The 15,544-nt window shown below is 40.4% G+C and overlaps 1 protein-coding gene across 2 annotated transcripts in view; it reads left to right on the forward strand.

Moving 5' to 3' along the window:
• The window catches only part of CD163 (CD163 molecule), a 117,783-nt gene that overhangs the window by 59,992 nt on the left and 42,247 nt on the right, over positions 1-15,544 (forward strand). Inside the window, exon 1 of one of the 2 annotated variants that reach the window (XM_081587966.1) lies at positions 5,439-5,586. The exons of the other annotated variant lie outside the window; for it this stretch is intronic. Coding sequence (XP_081444092.1) covers positions 5,520-5,586 — 67 coding nt within the window. The 5' untranslated portion in view covers positions 5,439-5,519. Of the gene's footprint in view, positions 1-5,438; positions 5,587-15,544 lie in introns of those variants that run through there. 2 annotated transcript variants of the gene reach the window in all.

The following is a 15,544-nucleotide window of genomic DNA, read 5'->3' on the forward strand; positions in this document are numbered from 1 at the left end:
GGAAAATTTCCCTAAGCAGAGACTCTCAATCCCTTTCTGAATGTCCCCTCAGGGCACACACATTCAGTCCCCTCTGAAAGGTGTGCACAGAAAGAATCTTGACTAACTCTCCTGTCACATAAGACAGAAGGAATGGAACACTCTATCTGTTAAAATACCAGGCAAATTTTTCCTATGGTCTAGACATCAAAGAACCTCAGAATGTCCAAACATCACCAGGATATGCACCCTGACTCCCTCACTCCATATTCCTCAGAGACTCTAGGTACCCCTCCAAAAGTGCCTGGAGAAACCCAGCAGTTCAGGCCATGGCCTCACCCAGTGTTAGAACATTTACAGTCCATAGAAATACTTCTTAATTAATTTTTTTTTTTATTTTGGCTGTCCTGGGTCTACATTGCTGTTTGGGCATTTCTCTAGTTGTGGAGTTCGGTGTCTACTCTTCCTTGAGGTGTGCGGGCTTCTCTTTGAGGTGGCTTCTCTTGTTGCAGAGCACAGGCTCTAGGGTGCTCAGGCTTCAGTAGTTGCAGCTCCCAGACTCTAGAGCACAGGCTCAACAGTCTTAGTTGCTTGGGTATGTGGGCTTAGTTGCTCCATTGCATGTGAGATCTTCCCAGACCAGGGATTGAACCCATGTCTCCTGCATTGGAAGATGGATTCTTTACCACTGAGACACCAGGGAAGCCCCTGAAACAGTTCTTGAAAAAAAAAAAACTTTTTGCATTGCTACCCTGTTTCCTATAGCTACTGTAAGAAATTAATAACTTTAAACAGAAATTTATTTTCTCACAGATCTGGAGGCTAGAAAACCAAAGTCAGGGTGTAAACAGGGTTGTGCTACTCCTGGAGCTTTTCGGGGAGGGTCCTTCCTTGCCTCTTCCAGTCTCTGGTGTTTATCAACAATCCTTGACATTCCTTGGTTTACAGATACTCCACTTTAACCTCTGCCTCCATCATCACATGGAGTGTTCTGTGTCTCTTGTTTTCACTTGGTGTCTTCTCTCTATGTCTGTGTCTAAATGTCCCTTTTATTTTAAGGACATTAGTCGCTGGGTTAAGACCCACACTAATCCAGTAAAATCTCACCTGAACTTGATTTCACCTTGTTGTTCAGTCTCTAGGTTGTGTCCGACTCTTTGTGACCCCATGGACTACAGCACACCAGGCTTCCCTGTCCTTCACCATCTCCCGGAGTTTGCTCAAATGCATGTCCATTGAGTCGGTGATGCCATCCAACAATCTCATCCTCTGTTGCCCCCTTCTCTTCCTGCCCTTAATCTTTTCCAGCATCAGGGTCTTTACCAATGAGTTGGCTCTTCACATCAGGTGGTCAAAGTACTGAAGCTTCAGCATCAGACCTTCCAATGAATATTCAGGGTTGATTTCCTTTAGGATTGACTGGCTTGATCTTCTTTGTGATTACATCTACAAAGACACTATTTCTAAATAAGGTCACATTCAAAAGTTCTTGTTGGACATGAATGGGTGTTGGGGGGCACTATTCAACCCAGTACATACCTCATCCTCCAAGCTTTTAAAACTAACTCTCCTGTACAGAGTTTCAAGCCAGAGCTCAGGCCTCTCCACTACACTTCACTGTAGCATCCTTTTCTCCTTTGCTGTCTTCTTACAGTAACAAGTGCTGGCCTCTGGGGGGGACTCTCTGCCCTGGCACAGAAACTAAAGGAGGCAGACTGAACAGAGGGAGAAGTTGAACTATCCTGCAGTTCACACAAAGGCTCAGTTAACCCCATGGTGAGCTGGAGTGGTCCTTTATATTTGTCTTAAGTGGAGGGAAAGGGGTTGAATTTATATATTTGTGTACTAAAGTGTCATTGAATGAGGATGCTCCCCAAGAAAGGAACAGCCACCATCACCCATAGCTCCTGGGAAGCAAGTGCTTCAGGCAGGCAGAAGGTCATACCATGGCATCCATCCTTTCCTACTGCTCATTCGTTTTTGTACCTTTAATTCATTTACTTCATTATCTAACTTAAGTATGTTGTGTGAGTGTACTCAGTAGCATCTGACTCTTTGCAACCCCCTGGACTGTAGCCTGCCAGGCCCCTCTGTCCATGGGATTTCCCAAGCAAGAATACTGGAGTAGGTTGTCATTTCCTCAAGGCGATCTTCCCAACCCAGGGATCCAGCCTGCATCTCCTGCATCTCCTGCATTGGCAGGTGGATTCTTTACCACTGCACCAACTGGGAAGCCCAAGTTAAGTACATATTTTACATTAAATTCTGAGAGTTTATTCTTGTTGGATTTTTCTATGCTTCTTCTTTTTCTGGGGTAACTTGCAAGAGGAAGGTTAGTTAAGACAAGCTACAGACCCCACCACTGTAGTTGGGTGTTGTGTCCACAACTCTAGATCATCATTTCCCTCACTTACCACGTTCTAGATTTCCTTCACCGTGTATTAGCACCTCTGCTAGTCTAGGCAGCTTACTTGGTAGAGTGGTCCACACCCTCACCCTGAGAGGTCTGAAATCCTGGCCGCTATACACTTGTAAGGCTGTGGTTGGTGCACTTATATTTATTATCAGAATGGGGCAAGGGAGTGCCGAGAGATCCAAAATAGATTACCTGGGTTTCAAATAGGTTTTTGCCTACACCTGTCATGCAGCAATTCTCCTTCTGATGTTTAGGGTACTCTAGCATTGAAAAGAGCTTACTGTTTATTTGCTTGTTGGTAATTTGCCATGAAGATCCTAGGGTGACTGGGAAGCAGTCATGGCTTAAAATTTAAGGTGACATTTACTGTGTCCCCTGGTAAAATCACTTTTCCTTCTGTGAACCAGAGCTAAATCCAGAAAGCCTAGACTTGGAATATGAGAAGCCCAAATTCCTCAAGTGGACCTTGAGAATAAAAACACAATCATTCCAATTTCCACTGATTCTTGGATTTGTGTATTCTTACTGTTGGGTATATCATGGGTAACCATACACTGATAATTGATTTGTGTGATTGATTTAGGGTATATGTATTTTGCCATGGAAAGGAAGTCTCATCTTTGCACAGTATCATGTCAAAGCTGGTTTCAGCTACTGGGTCAACAGGCATCTCCATCACTCTGACAATGTAGCAAATTCTGAAGAATCTCCATTCTGTTTTCCAAAGTGGCTGCACCAATTTACATTCCCACCAACAATGTATGAGGGTTGTCTTTTCTTCACATCCTCACCAATGCTTGCTACTTCTTGCATTTTTGATCAATAAAAAACAAGTTCAAAAAATTATATACTTAGAAATTCCATAAATAGTAGGAAATGTTAAAATATATAAAAAAAATTATCCAAAAATAGAGAATATATCACAAGCATTTTTAGGAAATACCTTGAATTAAATGATAGTGAAAAGAAAATATATTCAAAATTGTGAGAGGCTGCTAAAGCTTTTCTTAGAGGAAATTGCTAGTTTTAAATACCTATATTAAAAATAAGAAAAGAGGGATTTCCATGGCTGTCCAGTGGTTAAGACCCCATGCTTTCACTGCAGAGGACATGAATTTGAGCCCTGGTAGGGGAACTAAAACCTGTATGCTGCTTGGCATGGCCAAAAAAAGAAAATAAGAAAAGATCAAAATATTAATGATTAATCTTAGGAAGCTGTTGTTCTTCAGTCACTCAGTCATGTCTGACTCTTTGCGACCCTATGGACTGCAGCACACCAGGCCTCCCTGTCTATCACCATCTCCTGGAGCTTGCTCAAACTCATGTCCATCGAGTTGGTGATGCCATCCAACCATCTCATCCTCTGTCACCCCCTTCTCTTTCTGCCTTCAATCTTCCCCAGCATCAGGGTCTTTTCCAATGATCAGCTCTTTGCATCAGGTGGCCAAAGTACTGGCGTTTCAGCTTCAACATCAGTCTTTCCAATGGATATTCAGGGTTGATTTCCTTTAGGATTGACTGGTTTGATCTTGCAGTCCAAGGAACTCTGAAGAGTCTTCTCCAGCACCACGGTTAAGCAAACTGAAACCAAAACAAGTAGAAAGAAATTTAAAAAATTAGATAAATGTCTAGAAAAAATAAAAGAAAACAGTAGCAAAGTAAAAGTTGGGTTTTCAAAAATTAGTAAAATTGACCAAATCAAAGGAAAAATAATTTTTAAAAAGGAAACAAAAGATCAATATCAAAAATGAAAGTAATCATTCAGATTCAACAGACCTTATAACGATAATGAAAATATACTATGAACAATTATATACTAATAAACTTAACAGTTTAGATAAAGTGGATAAATTTCTTAAAAAAACACACTATCGAAACAAAATCAAGAAGAAAAATAGCTCTACATTTATTGAAGAAATTTTGTCTTAGGAGCAGAGCAAGCTTCATCAGGCTCCAAGAAGATAGTTGTAAGCAGGACTTTTGGGGAGACTGGGGGCTGAAGTTGATTCTTCAGGATGAAATGAGGTCACAACTGATTCAATGCAGAGAAGAGAAGACTATCCTTGAGATGGAGAATAGGAGAGGCATACTGGTTTTCAGGAAAAGGGCAGGCCTGTTCAGGAGTCTCTGGAGCCCTGGATCTTTACAAGGCTTCCACTCACTAATGAGAAATGGAAGCGGGGGAAGACTCACCCTATGAAGCCAATAATCTGGTCCCCTTGATGTTCATCTCACCTTTTTTTTTCATTTACTTAAGAATTTTTCACCTTTATTATCCCAATTTTGTGCTCACATGACCTTTTGTTCTCTCCATTAGTTACTTAGTTTCTTTGCAGCCACAATATGTCAGTCACTTGACACTGCAGACCTCCTCCCAATGAAACAAAACTCATCTTTCCCAGGGTTTGTGAGGAGGTAGAGCAGATAGAGGAGAAGGCAATGGCGCCCCACTCCAGTACTCTTGCCTGGAAAATCCCATGGATGGAGGACTTTCCATCCATGGGGTCACTAAGAGTCGGACACGACTAAGCGACTTCACTTTCCCTTTTCACTTTCACGCATTGGAGAAGGAAATGGCAACCTACTCCAGTGTTCTTGCCTGGAGAATCCCAGGGATGGGGGAGCCTGGTGGGCTTCCGTCTATGGGGTCACACAGAGTCGGACACGACTGAAGCGACTTAGCAGCAGCAGCAGCAGAAGAGGTAGAACTGACCCAGAAACAGTGTTTCTGACTGATTCCACCAGCTGAGCTGAACCAGCCATTGAGCCGGACATCTGGCATGGAGAAAAAGAAAGCCATTTTTTTTTAACATAGCTTTTCTGTATCAGCTTAACGAATAGAATGACACCTGACGTCAGATAACCTTGTATCTCATATAAGGAGATATTCAAGATTCAGCATCTAATTGGTGTTTGAACTTCAGAAAGTTTCCTTTCATATAGCGTCTGATGGCAGAGAAGATGTTAAAAAGCACTTCTATTGGCTCGGAAGATGGCAGTGTCAGGGGATGGGATTATAAGAACCCCTTCCAGCTCTAAGGGCCTCCATTAAGGGCCCAGAGGACTCCTCGTGTAGTTTGGGGAAACTGAAGCTGTTACCCAAAGACGAGAGGATCAGAGAACCATGAACGGACACTGCTTTCTCCAGGGACTTGTCTGTCTGCTCTTTAGTGTCCTATCACGTGCTCAAGGTAAGTGTTCTTAAATTCAGCAGACACACTGGATTAGCCATAATATTCTAGGGGAATGATCTGTGAGACAGTAAGGACAATACCTTTCTATTTGTTGACCATTTGGTTTTGACCAAATGTGATCCTTAGTGACAGTGAGTGCTGATTTTTCTCCCTTGGGGCTCAGTTTTTCAAGTTAAGCAGTAATATGCTGCAGAGATATAAATTCTAATCACAGACCTAACTCTGTGTTTTTAGCCCTCCCCAGGTACACCTAACAGCTCAGAAATTGTCTGACCACTTCTCAGTTTTCCTCTAATGGATTATGGCTGAGGGACTGCCTCTGTCTGGGTCTCTGATCTGTCCTTCTCATACTTTATATTATGTCTCTCCCCACTAGTTTAGTATTTCTGATCTTTTAGACAGTGGACATGTGTATGTGTGCACATGTGTGTTTATGTATGTATGCTTTGAGTGTATGCATACATATGTGTGGACTTCCCAGTGGCTCAGTGGTAAAGAATCTACCTGCCAATGCAGGAGATGCAGGTTTGATCCCTGGGTTGGTAAGATCCCCTAAAGAAGGGAACTTCTAAGTTCCCCTAAGAACACTCACTCCAGTGTTCTTGCCTGGGAAATACCATGGATAGAGGAGCCTGGTGGGCTATAGTTCATGGGGTCACAAAGAGTCAGACATGACTTAATGACTAAACAACAACATACATAGGTGTGTGCATGTGTGTGTATATGTATATGTGTGTGTATACATCTGTATATGTGAGAGAAGGGAGTGGGTAAAGGTGAATTGGAAGAGTGTGTATAGGCTAAATGTGTGAACAGAAATAAATCTGCCCAGTGGAAGTTGATTTTTTAGGTTGGAGTCCATAGAACTTGCCTGGTGGCACAGATGGTAAAGAATCTGCCTGCAGTGCAGGAGACCTGGGTTTGATCCCTGAGATGGGAAGATCCCCTGGAATAGGAAATGGCAACTCATTCCAGTATTCTTGCCTGGAGAATTCCATGGACAGAGGAACCTGGTGGGCTACAGTCCATGGGGTCGCAAAGAGTTGGACATGACTGAATGACTAACACTTTCACTTCACTTTCCATAGAACTCACACTCTCTAAGCCAGACTGCTGGCTTTGGTGGTAGCAACGGTAATGGTGGTGATGATATGTGTGTATGTATATACGGTGAGGGCAAATATGGAACTCTTCCTTTCTATGAGGAAAGCCCTCTCAGTAGAAACTGTAATCACACCTCCGGATAACCCTGCACTTACATTCTAACTCTGAGTTTCTTTTTCTTCCCCACAAGCAACCTGCAGCTCAGGCGTTTTTCTGCTTTTCTGAAGTCTTTCCCCAGCATAGGATTCGGCAGAACTCTGTCTTCTTGCCTGTAATATTTTCCCTTTCTACCTCTTGGATCAGTAGTCCTCCAACCCTGCTCTGCAAAGGAAAAAAACTAACACCAAATGTAGGTGTCATCAATGGACTGATGCATTGAAGGCAGAAGAGGGATTTAGTCTTAGAGATTTGACAATGTTCCCCACTGAGGCAGGTCAGTTTTTCCCTGTCTCAGTGGGGAGCACAAGCTTGTTATGTGACATCTTAATGGATCAGATATTTAGCAAAAACTCTGTGTTTGTGAATGTCCCTGTGGTGAATATTCTCACTTGTCATTCCCACAGACGCTGTATGAAAGTTGGTCTTCACTGTGCCCTTAAATCAGGAGAGTCCAAGATACCTGCTTTGAGTTCCTTAAATTAGAATGAGCTAGTCACATGCCTGGAAATCAGCTTTTCAAGATTAGCCCTTGGTCCTGGCTGCTTTAGCAAAGCTCATCTCTCCATCCCTTTCTGATCCCACATTCCCTCCTTATTTCAAGCCCCACCCCCACCCCCCGCTCCGCCCTGCCTCCCGTCAGAAGTCTCTGTCTCTCTTCTTTGGGAAACTCTACTCCTTCCCAAAGGAGCAAGCAGCTCTGCTCTTCACTCCCTTGTTATATTTCTTTCAACTTCTAGTTGGGGACTTGCCTGGCGTTAAGATTTCATCTTCCAATGCAAGGGGTGCAGGTTTGATCCCCAACTGGGGAGTTAAGATCTCACATACCTCACAGCCAAAAAAAAAAAAACAAACCCAGAACATAGCAACAGGAATATTGTAATAGATCCACATCAAAAAAAAATCTTAACCCCCCCCCAAAACAAAACTTCCAGTTACTTGGGTTTGGGACATATTATAATGGTGGTTGTCATTTTTTCAGGCTTTGCAGGCTGTTAAGAATAGAGGTAGACTCTCTGAATGTAATATAAAATTGGCTCTCTGATTCCATTTTGGCCTCTCCAGCTATGAGAACAATGAAGGAATTTCTCATTAGGCTAAGGAGAAATCACAGTTCACTCCAACAAGCATGCTTCCTCAGAGAGAACGCTCTGTAGGATCATATTATTAAAGCACATATTCACATACTAAGAAACTCAGTTCACATGAGTTTGCCCCCTATACTTGTCAATTTCAACTTTGGTGTGATCGTTCCAAAGAGCATTAAATATTTTCTGAGCTTGCACTTGTCTCTAAAGTACAAGGCAGGATATACCAGCTCCCTTTACATTCTTTCTGAACACAATCTCTGCATTAAACCTCAGTACCTACACACACACACACACACACACACACACACACACACACACACACACACACACTTGGCTGGATCATCAGTTCAGTTCAGTGTCCGAATCTTTGTGACTGCATAGACTGCAGCACGCCAACCTTCCCTGTCCATCACCAGCTCTCAAAGCTTACTCAAACTCATGTCCATAGAGTCAGTGATGCCATCCAATCATCTCATCCTCTGTCATCCCCTTCTCCTCCCGCCTTCAATCTTTCCCAGCATCTGGGTCTTTTCCAATGAGTCAGTTCTTCGCATCAGATGGCCAAAGTATTGGAGTTTCAGCTTCAACATCAGTCCTTCCAATGAATATTCAGGACTGATTTCCTTTAGAAAGGACTGATTGGATCTTCTTGGAGTCCAAGGGACTCTCAAGAGTCTTCTCCAAAAAAAAAAAAAAAAAAGAGTCTTCTCCAGCACCACAGTTCAAAAGCATCAATTCTTAGGTGCTCAGTTTTCTTTATAGTCCAACTCTCACATCCATACATGACTACTGGAAAAACCGTATCCTTGACTAGACAGACCTTTGTTGGCAAAGTAATGTCTCTGCTTTTTAATATGCTGTCTAGGTTGGTCATAGCTTTTCTTCCAATACCATTTTATATCCACTTTCAAAATAATATATTTTAAATTTCTTTTTGTTCATTAAAATATCTTCTATGCCATTTGTATGGTTGCCAGTATTTCAGTCATCCCATATCATTGAATCATAACTTATTTATCTAGTCCTATTTGTTGTACATTAATATTTTCAAATACAATGCTGTGATAAAGTTCTTATGAACATCTACATTGACTTAATAGAAACGCTGTTATTTTTTCCTCAAGATAGCCAATTTAAAGGCTTCCCTCTATATGTATTGCCTAACTGTCCAGCACAGTAGTTTTCAATATTCTCAGCAACATTAACGGAATTAAAAGGGTATTATTTTGGGGACTTCCTAGGTGGTCCAGTGGCTAAGACTCTGTGCTCCCAATGCAGGGGACCTGGGTTCTAATCCTGGTCAGACAACTAGATCCCACAAGTAAGAATTTTCATGCTGCAACTAAGACATAGCACAACCAAATAAATAACTAATTAAAAAAAGAGTATTATTTTCTTCATAGTCTTGACATAAGAGCATTCATCATTTTTTTATCCAAATAAACACTATATACAAAAAGTTATCTTCTTTCCTATATTACTGTTTTAAGATATCTTACATATCAATATTTTTCTCTAAAGTGTTTTAAAATTTATTATTTATTTATAGGAACTCTCTATAAGCAAACAACACTTCTTGTTTTTCTTACATATTTTTGTAAATATTTCCCCCAGTTTTCACATATATTTTTAATGTTGTATATGTGTATGGGGGGTTATGTGATCAAATCTATAATGTTTTACTTTTTTGACTTCTGCCTTTAATGCAAAGTTTCAAATGCCATTCTTCATCTCAAAATAACATTGAATTAAGTTTTATTTCCTGCAAGTAATTTTGCAGTTTTGCTAAAGAATATTCAAAACCTTATTTTGAATTTATTTATCTGAATTTATTTTACTATGTGTGATGGTGTAACATCATCATCGGATAGGAATTTTGTTTTAGATATGTGATATCTTAGCCCCATCACAAAATAAAAACACATTGTTTCATGATTTCATGGATATGATATCAAAAGTACAGGCAGCAAAGCAAAAATAGACAAGTGGGAATATATCAAACTGAGAAGCTTCTGCAAACCAAAGGAGACATTAAGAGAGTGAAAAAACAAGCTAGCACAAATTATATAAGGTTTTAATTTCCAAAAAATTAAGGAACTCCTGCAACTCAAGACGGAGAAGGCAATGGCACCCCACTCCAGTACTCTTGCCTGGAAAATCCCATGGACGGAGGAGCCCAGTAGGCTACAGCCCATGGGGTCGCTAAGAGTCGGACACGACTGAAGCGACTTAGCAGCAGCAGCAACTCAAGAAAAAAAAAAAAAAACCCAAAACCTAATAACTCAATTAAAAAATTGACCAAGGACTTGAATAGACATTTCTTTAAAGACATACAAATGGCCAATGCTGCTGCTGCTGCTGCTGTTTAGGCGCTTCAGTCGTGTCCGACTCTGTGCGACCCCATAGACGGAAGCCCACCAGGCTCCGCCGTCCCTGGGATTCTCCAGGCAAGAATACTGGAGCGGGTTGCCATTTCCTTCTCCAATGCATGAAAGGGAAAAGTGAAAGTGAAGTCACTCAGTCGTGTCTGACTCTTAGTGACCCCATGGACTGTAGCCCACCGGGCTCCTCCGTCCATGGGATTCTCCAGGCAAGAGTACTGGAGTGGGGTGCCATTGCCTTCTCCGAAATGGCCAATGGGTATATGAAAAAATGCTTGACATTGTCAATCATCAGGGAAATGTAAATCAAAAACACAAAGAGATATCACCTCACACATGTCAGAATGTGGGGAAAAAAATGGCAACCCACTCCGGTATACTTGCCTAGAGAATCCTGTGGACAGAGGAGCCTGGTGGGCTGCTGCCTATGGGATCGCACAGAGTCGGACACGACCGAAGCGACTTAGCAGCAGCAGCAGCATGTCAGAATGACTGTTTTTGTTTTTTTTTTTTTAAAGACACTTAAGTGTTGGCAAGGTTGTGGAGATATTGACACTTTCTGTGTACTTATCCATGTTAAATGGGTAAACTGTATTAATAAAACTATGTAACCCTTGGGTTAAATCTCTAGGCTTTCACTGTCATGGGTCCAGGTTCAATCCCTGACCTGGGAACTACGATCCTACTAGCCACAGCACAGCCAAAAATCAAACAAACAACAGCACAAAAACTATGACCAAAAAATCTGTATAATTCATAGTGATGTCCCTTTTCATTCTTGGAATTGTTAACTTCATTTTCTCTCTACTCTTCTTAAGTATTGCTCAGTGTTCATCAATTTTCAATGAGCCATGTTTAAAGGGCTTTTTTCTACGTTTTCTATCTTATGCTTACCTTCTTTTCCATTAATTTCTATTCTTTTTAAAATTAACCCCAACATTCTACATCCTTTAGGCTTTCTCATCTCCTAGTTTCTCAATTGGGAGCTTACATTTTTTTCACTTTCAGTCTTTCCTCTTCTCTAAATCTAGGGTATAAATTTCCCTTAGGCACTACTGGAGTTTCATTAGAAGAATTTATTATCATATCATTATTTTGTGTTTATTATCATTATCATCATATTGTTATTATCATTATTTCATAATATTTTGTAAGTTTTAAATTTATTCCCAGATTCGGGTGTTTTTTTGGAAGAATGTTGCTGAATTTCCCCAAATAGGGATGGCTAAAAATATTTTGTTATTAATTCTTAATTTTATTCCACTGTGGTCAGAGTAAATACTCTGTATGGATTCAAAGAGTAAAAGATTTTGTCCTATTATATGATCATTTGATAAATGTTCCTAGTGCATTTACAGTAATGTGAACTCTTACATTGCTGGGTCCACTGCTCTATATGTTACTTAGTTAAATGTGCTGATTATGTTGTTCTACATCTACTGTATTCTTTGTTTTTTGTATGTTTGGTCTGTATGCTACTGAAAAAAATATGGTAATAATCCCAAATTTTGATTGTGATTTTGTCTATTTCTTCTTTTCAAACTGTCAAGTATATTTCAAAGCTACATTTTATTAGCTTTCTTGAATTGTGTTGTCTATAATATCTTTATTAAGGGTGCATCTCATTATAATCATGAAAATTCCCATTTTAATTCAATTAGTATATCTTGGCTTAAAGTCCACCTTCTGGGACATTGATATAGCTACTCCAGTTTTCTTATAGTTAATACATTTTTCCATCATTTTACTTTCAACCTTTCTTTGCTTTCATAATATAAGGTGAGTATTATGCAAGTAACATCTGTGTCAACTTTGTTTTATCTTAATCTATTTACTGTAAATACAATTACTGATATTGATGTGTTGGTATCTACCATTTGCTTTTTTAAAGAAATTAATTTACTTATTTTAATTGGAGGCTAATTACTTTACAATATTGTAGTGGTTTTTGCCATACAATGACACGAATCAGCCACGGGTGTACATGTGTTCCCATCCTGAACACCCCTCCCACTTCCCTCCCCATCCCCTCCCTCAGGGTTGTCCCAGTGCACCAGCTTTGAGTGCCCTGTTTGAGTGCCCATCGAACTTGGACTGGTGATCTGTTTCATATACGGTAATATACATGTTTCATTGCTATTCTCTCAAATCATCTGACCCTCGCCTTCTCCCACAGAGTCCAAAAGTCTGTTCTTTATATCTGCATCTCTTTTGCTGTCTTGCATTCAGGATCATTGTTAACATCTTACTAAGTTCCATATATATGCATTCATATACTGTATTGGTGTTTTTCTGTCTGACTTACTTCCCTCTGTATAATAGGCTCCAGTTTCATCCACCTCATTAGAATTGATTCAAATGTGTTCTTTTTAATAGCTGAGTAATATTCCATTGTATATATGTACCACAGCTTTCTTATCCATTCGTCTGCTGATGGGCATCTAGGCTGCTTCCTGTACCAGCTGTTGTAAACAGTGCTGCAATGAACAATGGGGTACATGTGTCTCTTTCACTTCTGGTTTCCTCGGTGTGTATGCCCAGCAGTGGGATTGCTGGGTCGTATGGCAGTTCTACTTCCAGTTTTTTAAGGAATCTCCACACTGTTCTCCATGTCACTGTACTAGTTTGCATTCCCACCAACAGTGTAAGAGGGTTCCCTTTTCTCCTCACCCTCTCCAGCATTTATTGTTTGTAGACTTTCTGATAGCAGCCATTCTGACCAACGTGAGATGGTACCTCACTGTGGTTTTGATTTGAATTTCTCCGATAATGAGTGATGTTGAGCACCTTTTCATGTGTTTGTTAGCCATCTGTATGTCTTCTTTGGAGAAATGTCTGTTTAGTTCTTTGGCCCATTTTTTGATTGGCTCGTTTATTTTTCTGGAATTGACCTGCATGGGCTGCTTGTATATTTTTGAGATTAATTCTTTGTCAGTTGCTTTGTTTGCTATTATTTTCTTCCCTTCTGAAGGCTGTCTTTTCACCTTGCTTATCATTTCTTTTGTTGTGCAAAAGCTTTTAGTTTAATTAGGTCCCATTTGTTTACTTTTGCTTTTATTTCCATTACTCAGGGAGGTGGGTCATAGAGGATCCTGCTGTGATTTATGTCAGAGAGTGTTTTGCCTATGTTTTCCTCTAGGAGTTTTATAGTTTCTGGTCTTACATTAAGATCTTTAATCAATCATGAGTTTATTTTTGTATATGGTGTTAGAAAGTGTTCTAGTTTCATTCTTTTACAGGTGGTTGACCAGTTTCCCCAGCACCACTTGTTAAAGAGATTGTATATTCATTCATTGTATATCCATTGTATATTCATGCCTCCTTTGTCAAAGATAAGGTGTCCATAGGTGCATGGATTTATCTCTGGACTTTCTATTTTTTTCCATTGATCTATATTTCTGCCTTTGTGCCAGTACCATACTTTCTTGATGACTGTAGTTTTGTTCAGTTCAGTTCAGTCACTCAATAGTGTCCAACTCATTGCGACCCTATGAACCGCAGCATGCCAGGCCTCCCTGTCCATCACCAACTCCCGGAATTTACCCAAACTCATGTCCATTGAATCAGTGATGCCATCCAACCATCTCATCCTCTGTTGTCCCCTTCTTCTCCTGCCCTCAATCTTTCCCAGTATCAGGGTCTTTTCAAATGAGTCAGTTCTTTGAATCAGGTGGCTAAAGTATTGGAGTTTCAGCTTCAACATCAGTCCTTACAATGAACACCCAGTCATTTGTCCCCACACACATATTTGTTGATATATGGCATTACATAGTCATAGAAGTTATCAAGCAATGATAACCCACAAAAAGACTTAACAAAGACTAATAAAAGATTATTAAAAAGACTAATAAAAGAATTAACAGGCAAAAAAAAAAACCAACAACAATGAACACCCAGGACTGATCTCCTTTAGGATGGACTGGTTGGATCTCCTTGCAGTCCAAGGGACTCTCAAGAGTCTTCTCCAACACCACAGTTCAAAAGCATCAATTCTTCGGTGCTCAGCTTTCTTAATAGTCCAACTCTCACATCCATACATAACTACTGGAAAAACCATAGCCTTGACAAGATGGACCTGTTTTGACAAAGTAATGTCTCTGCTTTTTATTATGCTGTCTAGGTTGGTCATAACTTTCCTTCCAAGGAGTAAGCGTCTTCTAATTTCATGGCTGCAATCACCATCTGCAGTGATTTTGGAGCCCAAAATATAAAGTCAGCCACTGTTTCTATTGTTTCTCCATCTATTTGCCATGAAGTGATGGGACCAGATGCCATGATCTTAGTTTTCTGAGTGTTGAGTTTTAAGCCAACTTTTTCACTCTCCTCTTTCTCTTTCATCAAGAGGCTCTTTAGTTCTTCTTCACTTTCTGCCATAAGGGTGGTGTCATCCGCATATCTGAGGTTATTGATATTTCTCCCGGCAATCTTGATTCCAGCTTGTGCTTCCTCCAGCCCAGTATTTCTCATGATGTACTCTGCATATAAGTTAAATAAGCAGGGTGATAATATACAGCCTTTACTTACTCCTTTTCCTATTTGGAACCAATCTGTTGTTCTATGTCCAGTTTTAACTGTTGCTTCCTGACCTGCATACAGGTTTCTCAAGAGGCAGGTCAAGTGGTCTGATATTCCCATCTCTTTCAGAATTTTCCACAGTTTATTGTGATCCACATAGTCAAAGGCTTTGGCGTAGTCAATAAAGCAGAACTAGATGTTTTTCTGGAACTCTCTTGCTTTTTTGATGAGCCAGCTGATGTTGGCAATTTGATCTCTGGTTCCTCTGCCTTTTCCAAAATCAGCTTGAACATCTGGAATTCCACAGTTCACATATTGCTGAAGCCTAGCTTGGAGAATTTTGAGCATTACTTTACTAGTGTGTGAGATGAGTGCAATTGTGTGGTAGTTTGAGCATTCTTTGGCATTGCCTTTCTTAGGGACTGAAATGAAAACTGACCTTTTCCAGTCCTGTGGCCAGTGCTGAGTTTTCCAAATTTGTTGACATATTGAGTGCAGCACTTCCACAGCATCATCTTTTAGGATTTGAAATAGCTCAACTGGAATTCCATCACCTCCGCTAGTTTTGTTTGTAATGATGCTTCCTAAGGCCCACTTGACTTCGTATTCCAGGATGCCTGGCTCTAGGTGAGTGATCACACCTTCGTGATTATCTGGGTTGTGAAGATCTTTTTTGTACCATTCTTCTGTGTATTCTTGCCACCTCTT

This window comes from Giraffa tippelskirchi, chromosome 4 (genome assembly GCF_054371585.1).
Source record: "Giraffa tippelskirchi isolate mGirTip1 chromosome 4, T2T-mGirTip1v1.2.pri, whole genome shotgun sequence".
NCBI classification, from domain to species: Eukaryota; Metazoa; Chordata; class Mammalia; order Artiodactyla; family Giraffidae; genus Giraffa; species Giraffa tippelskirchi.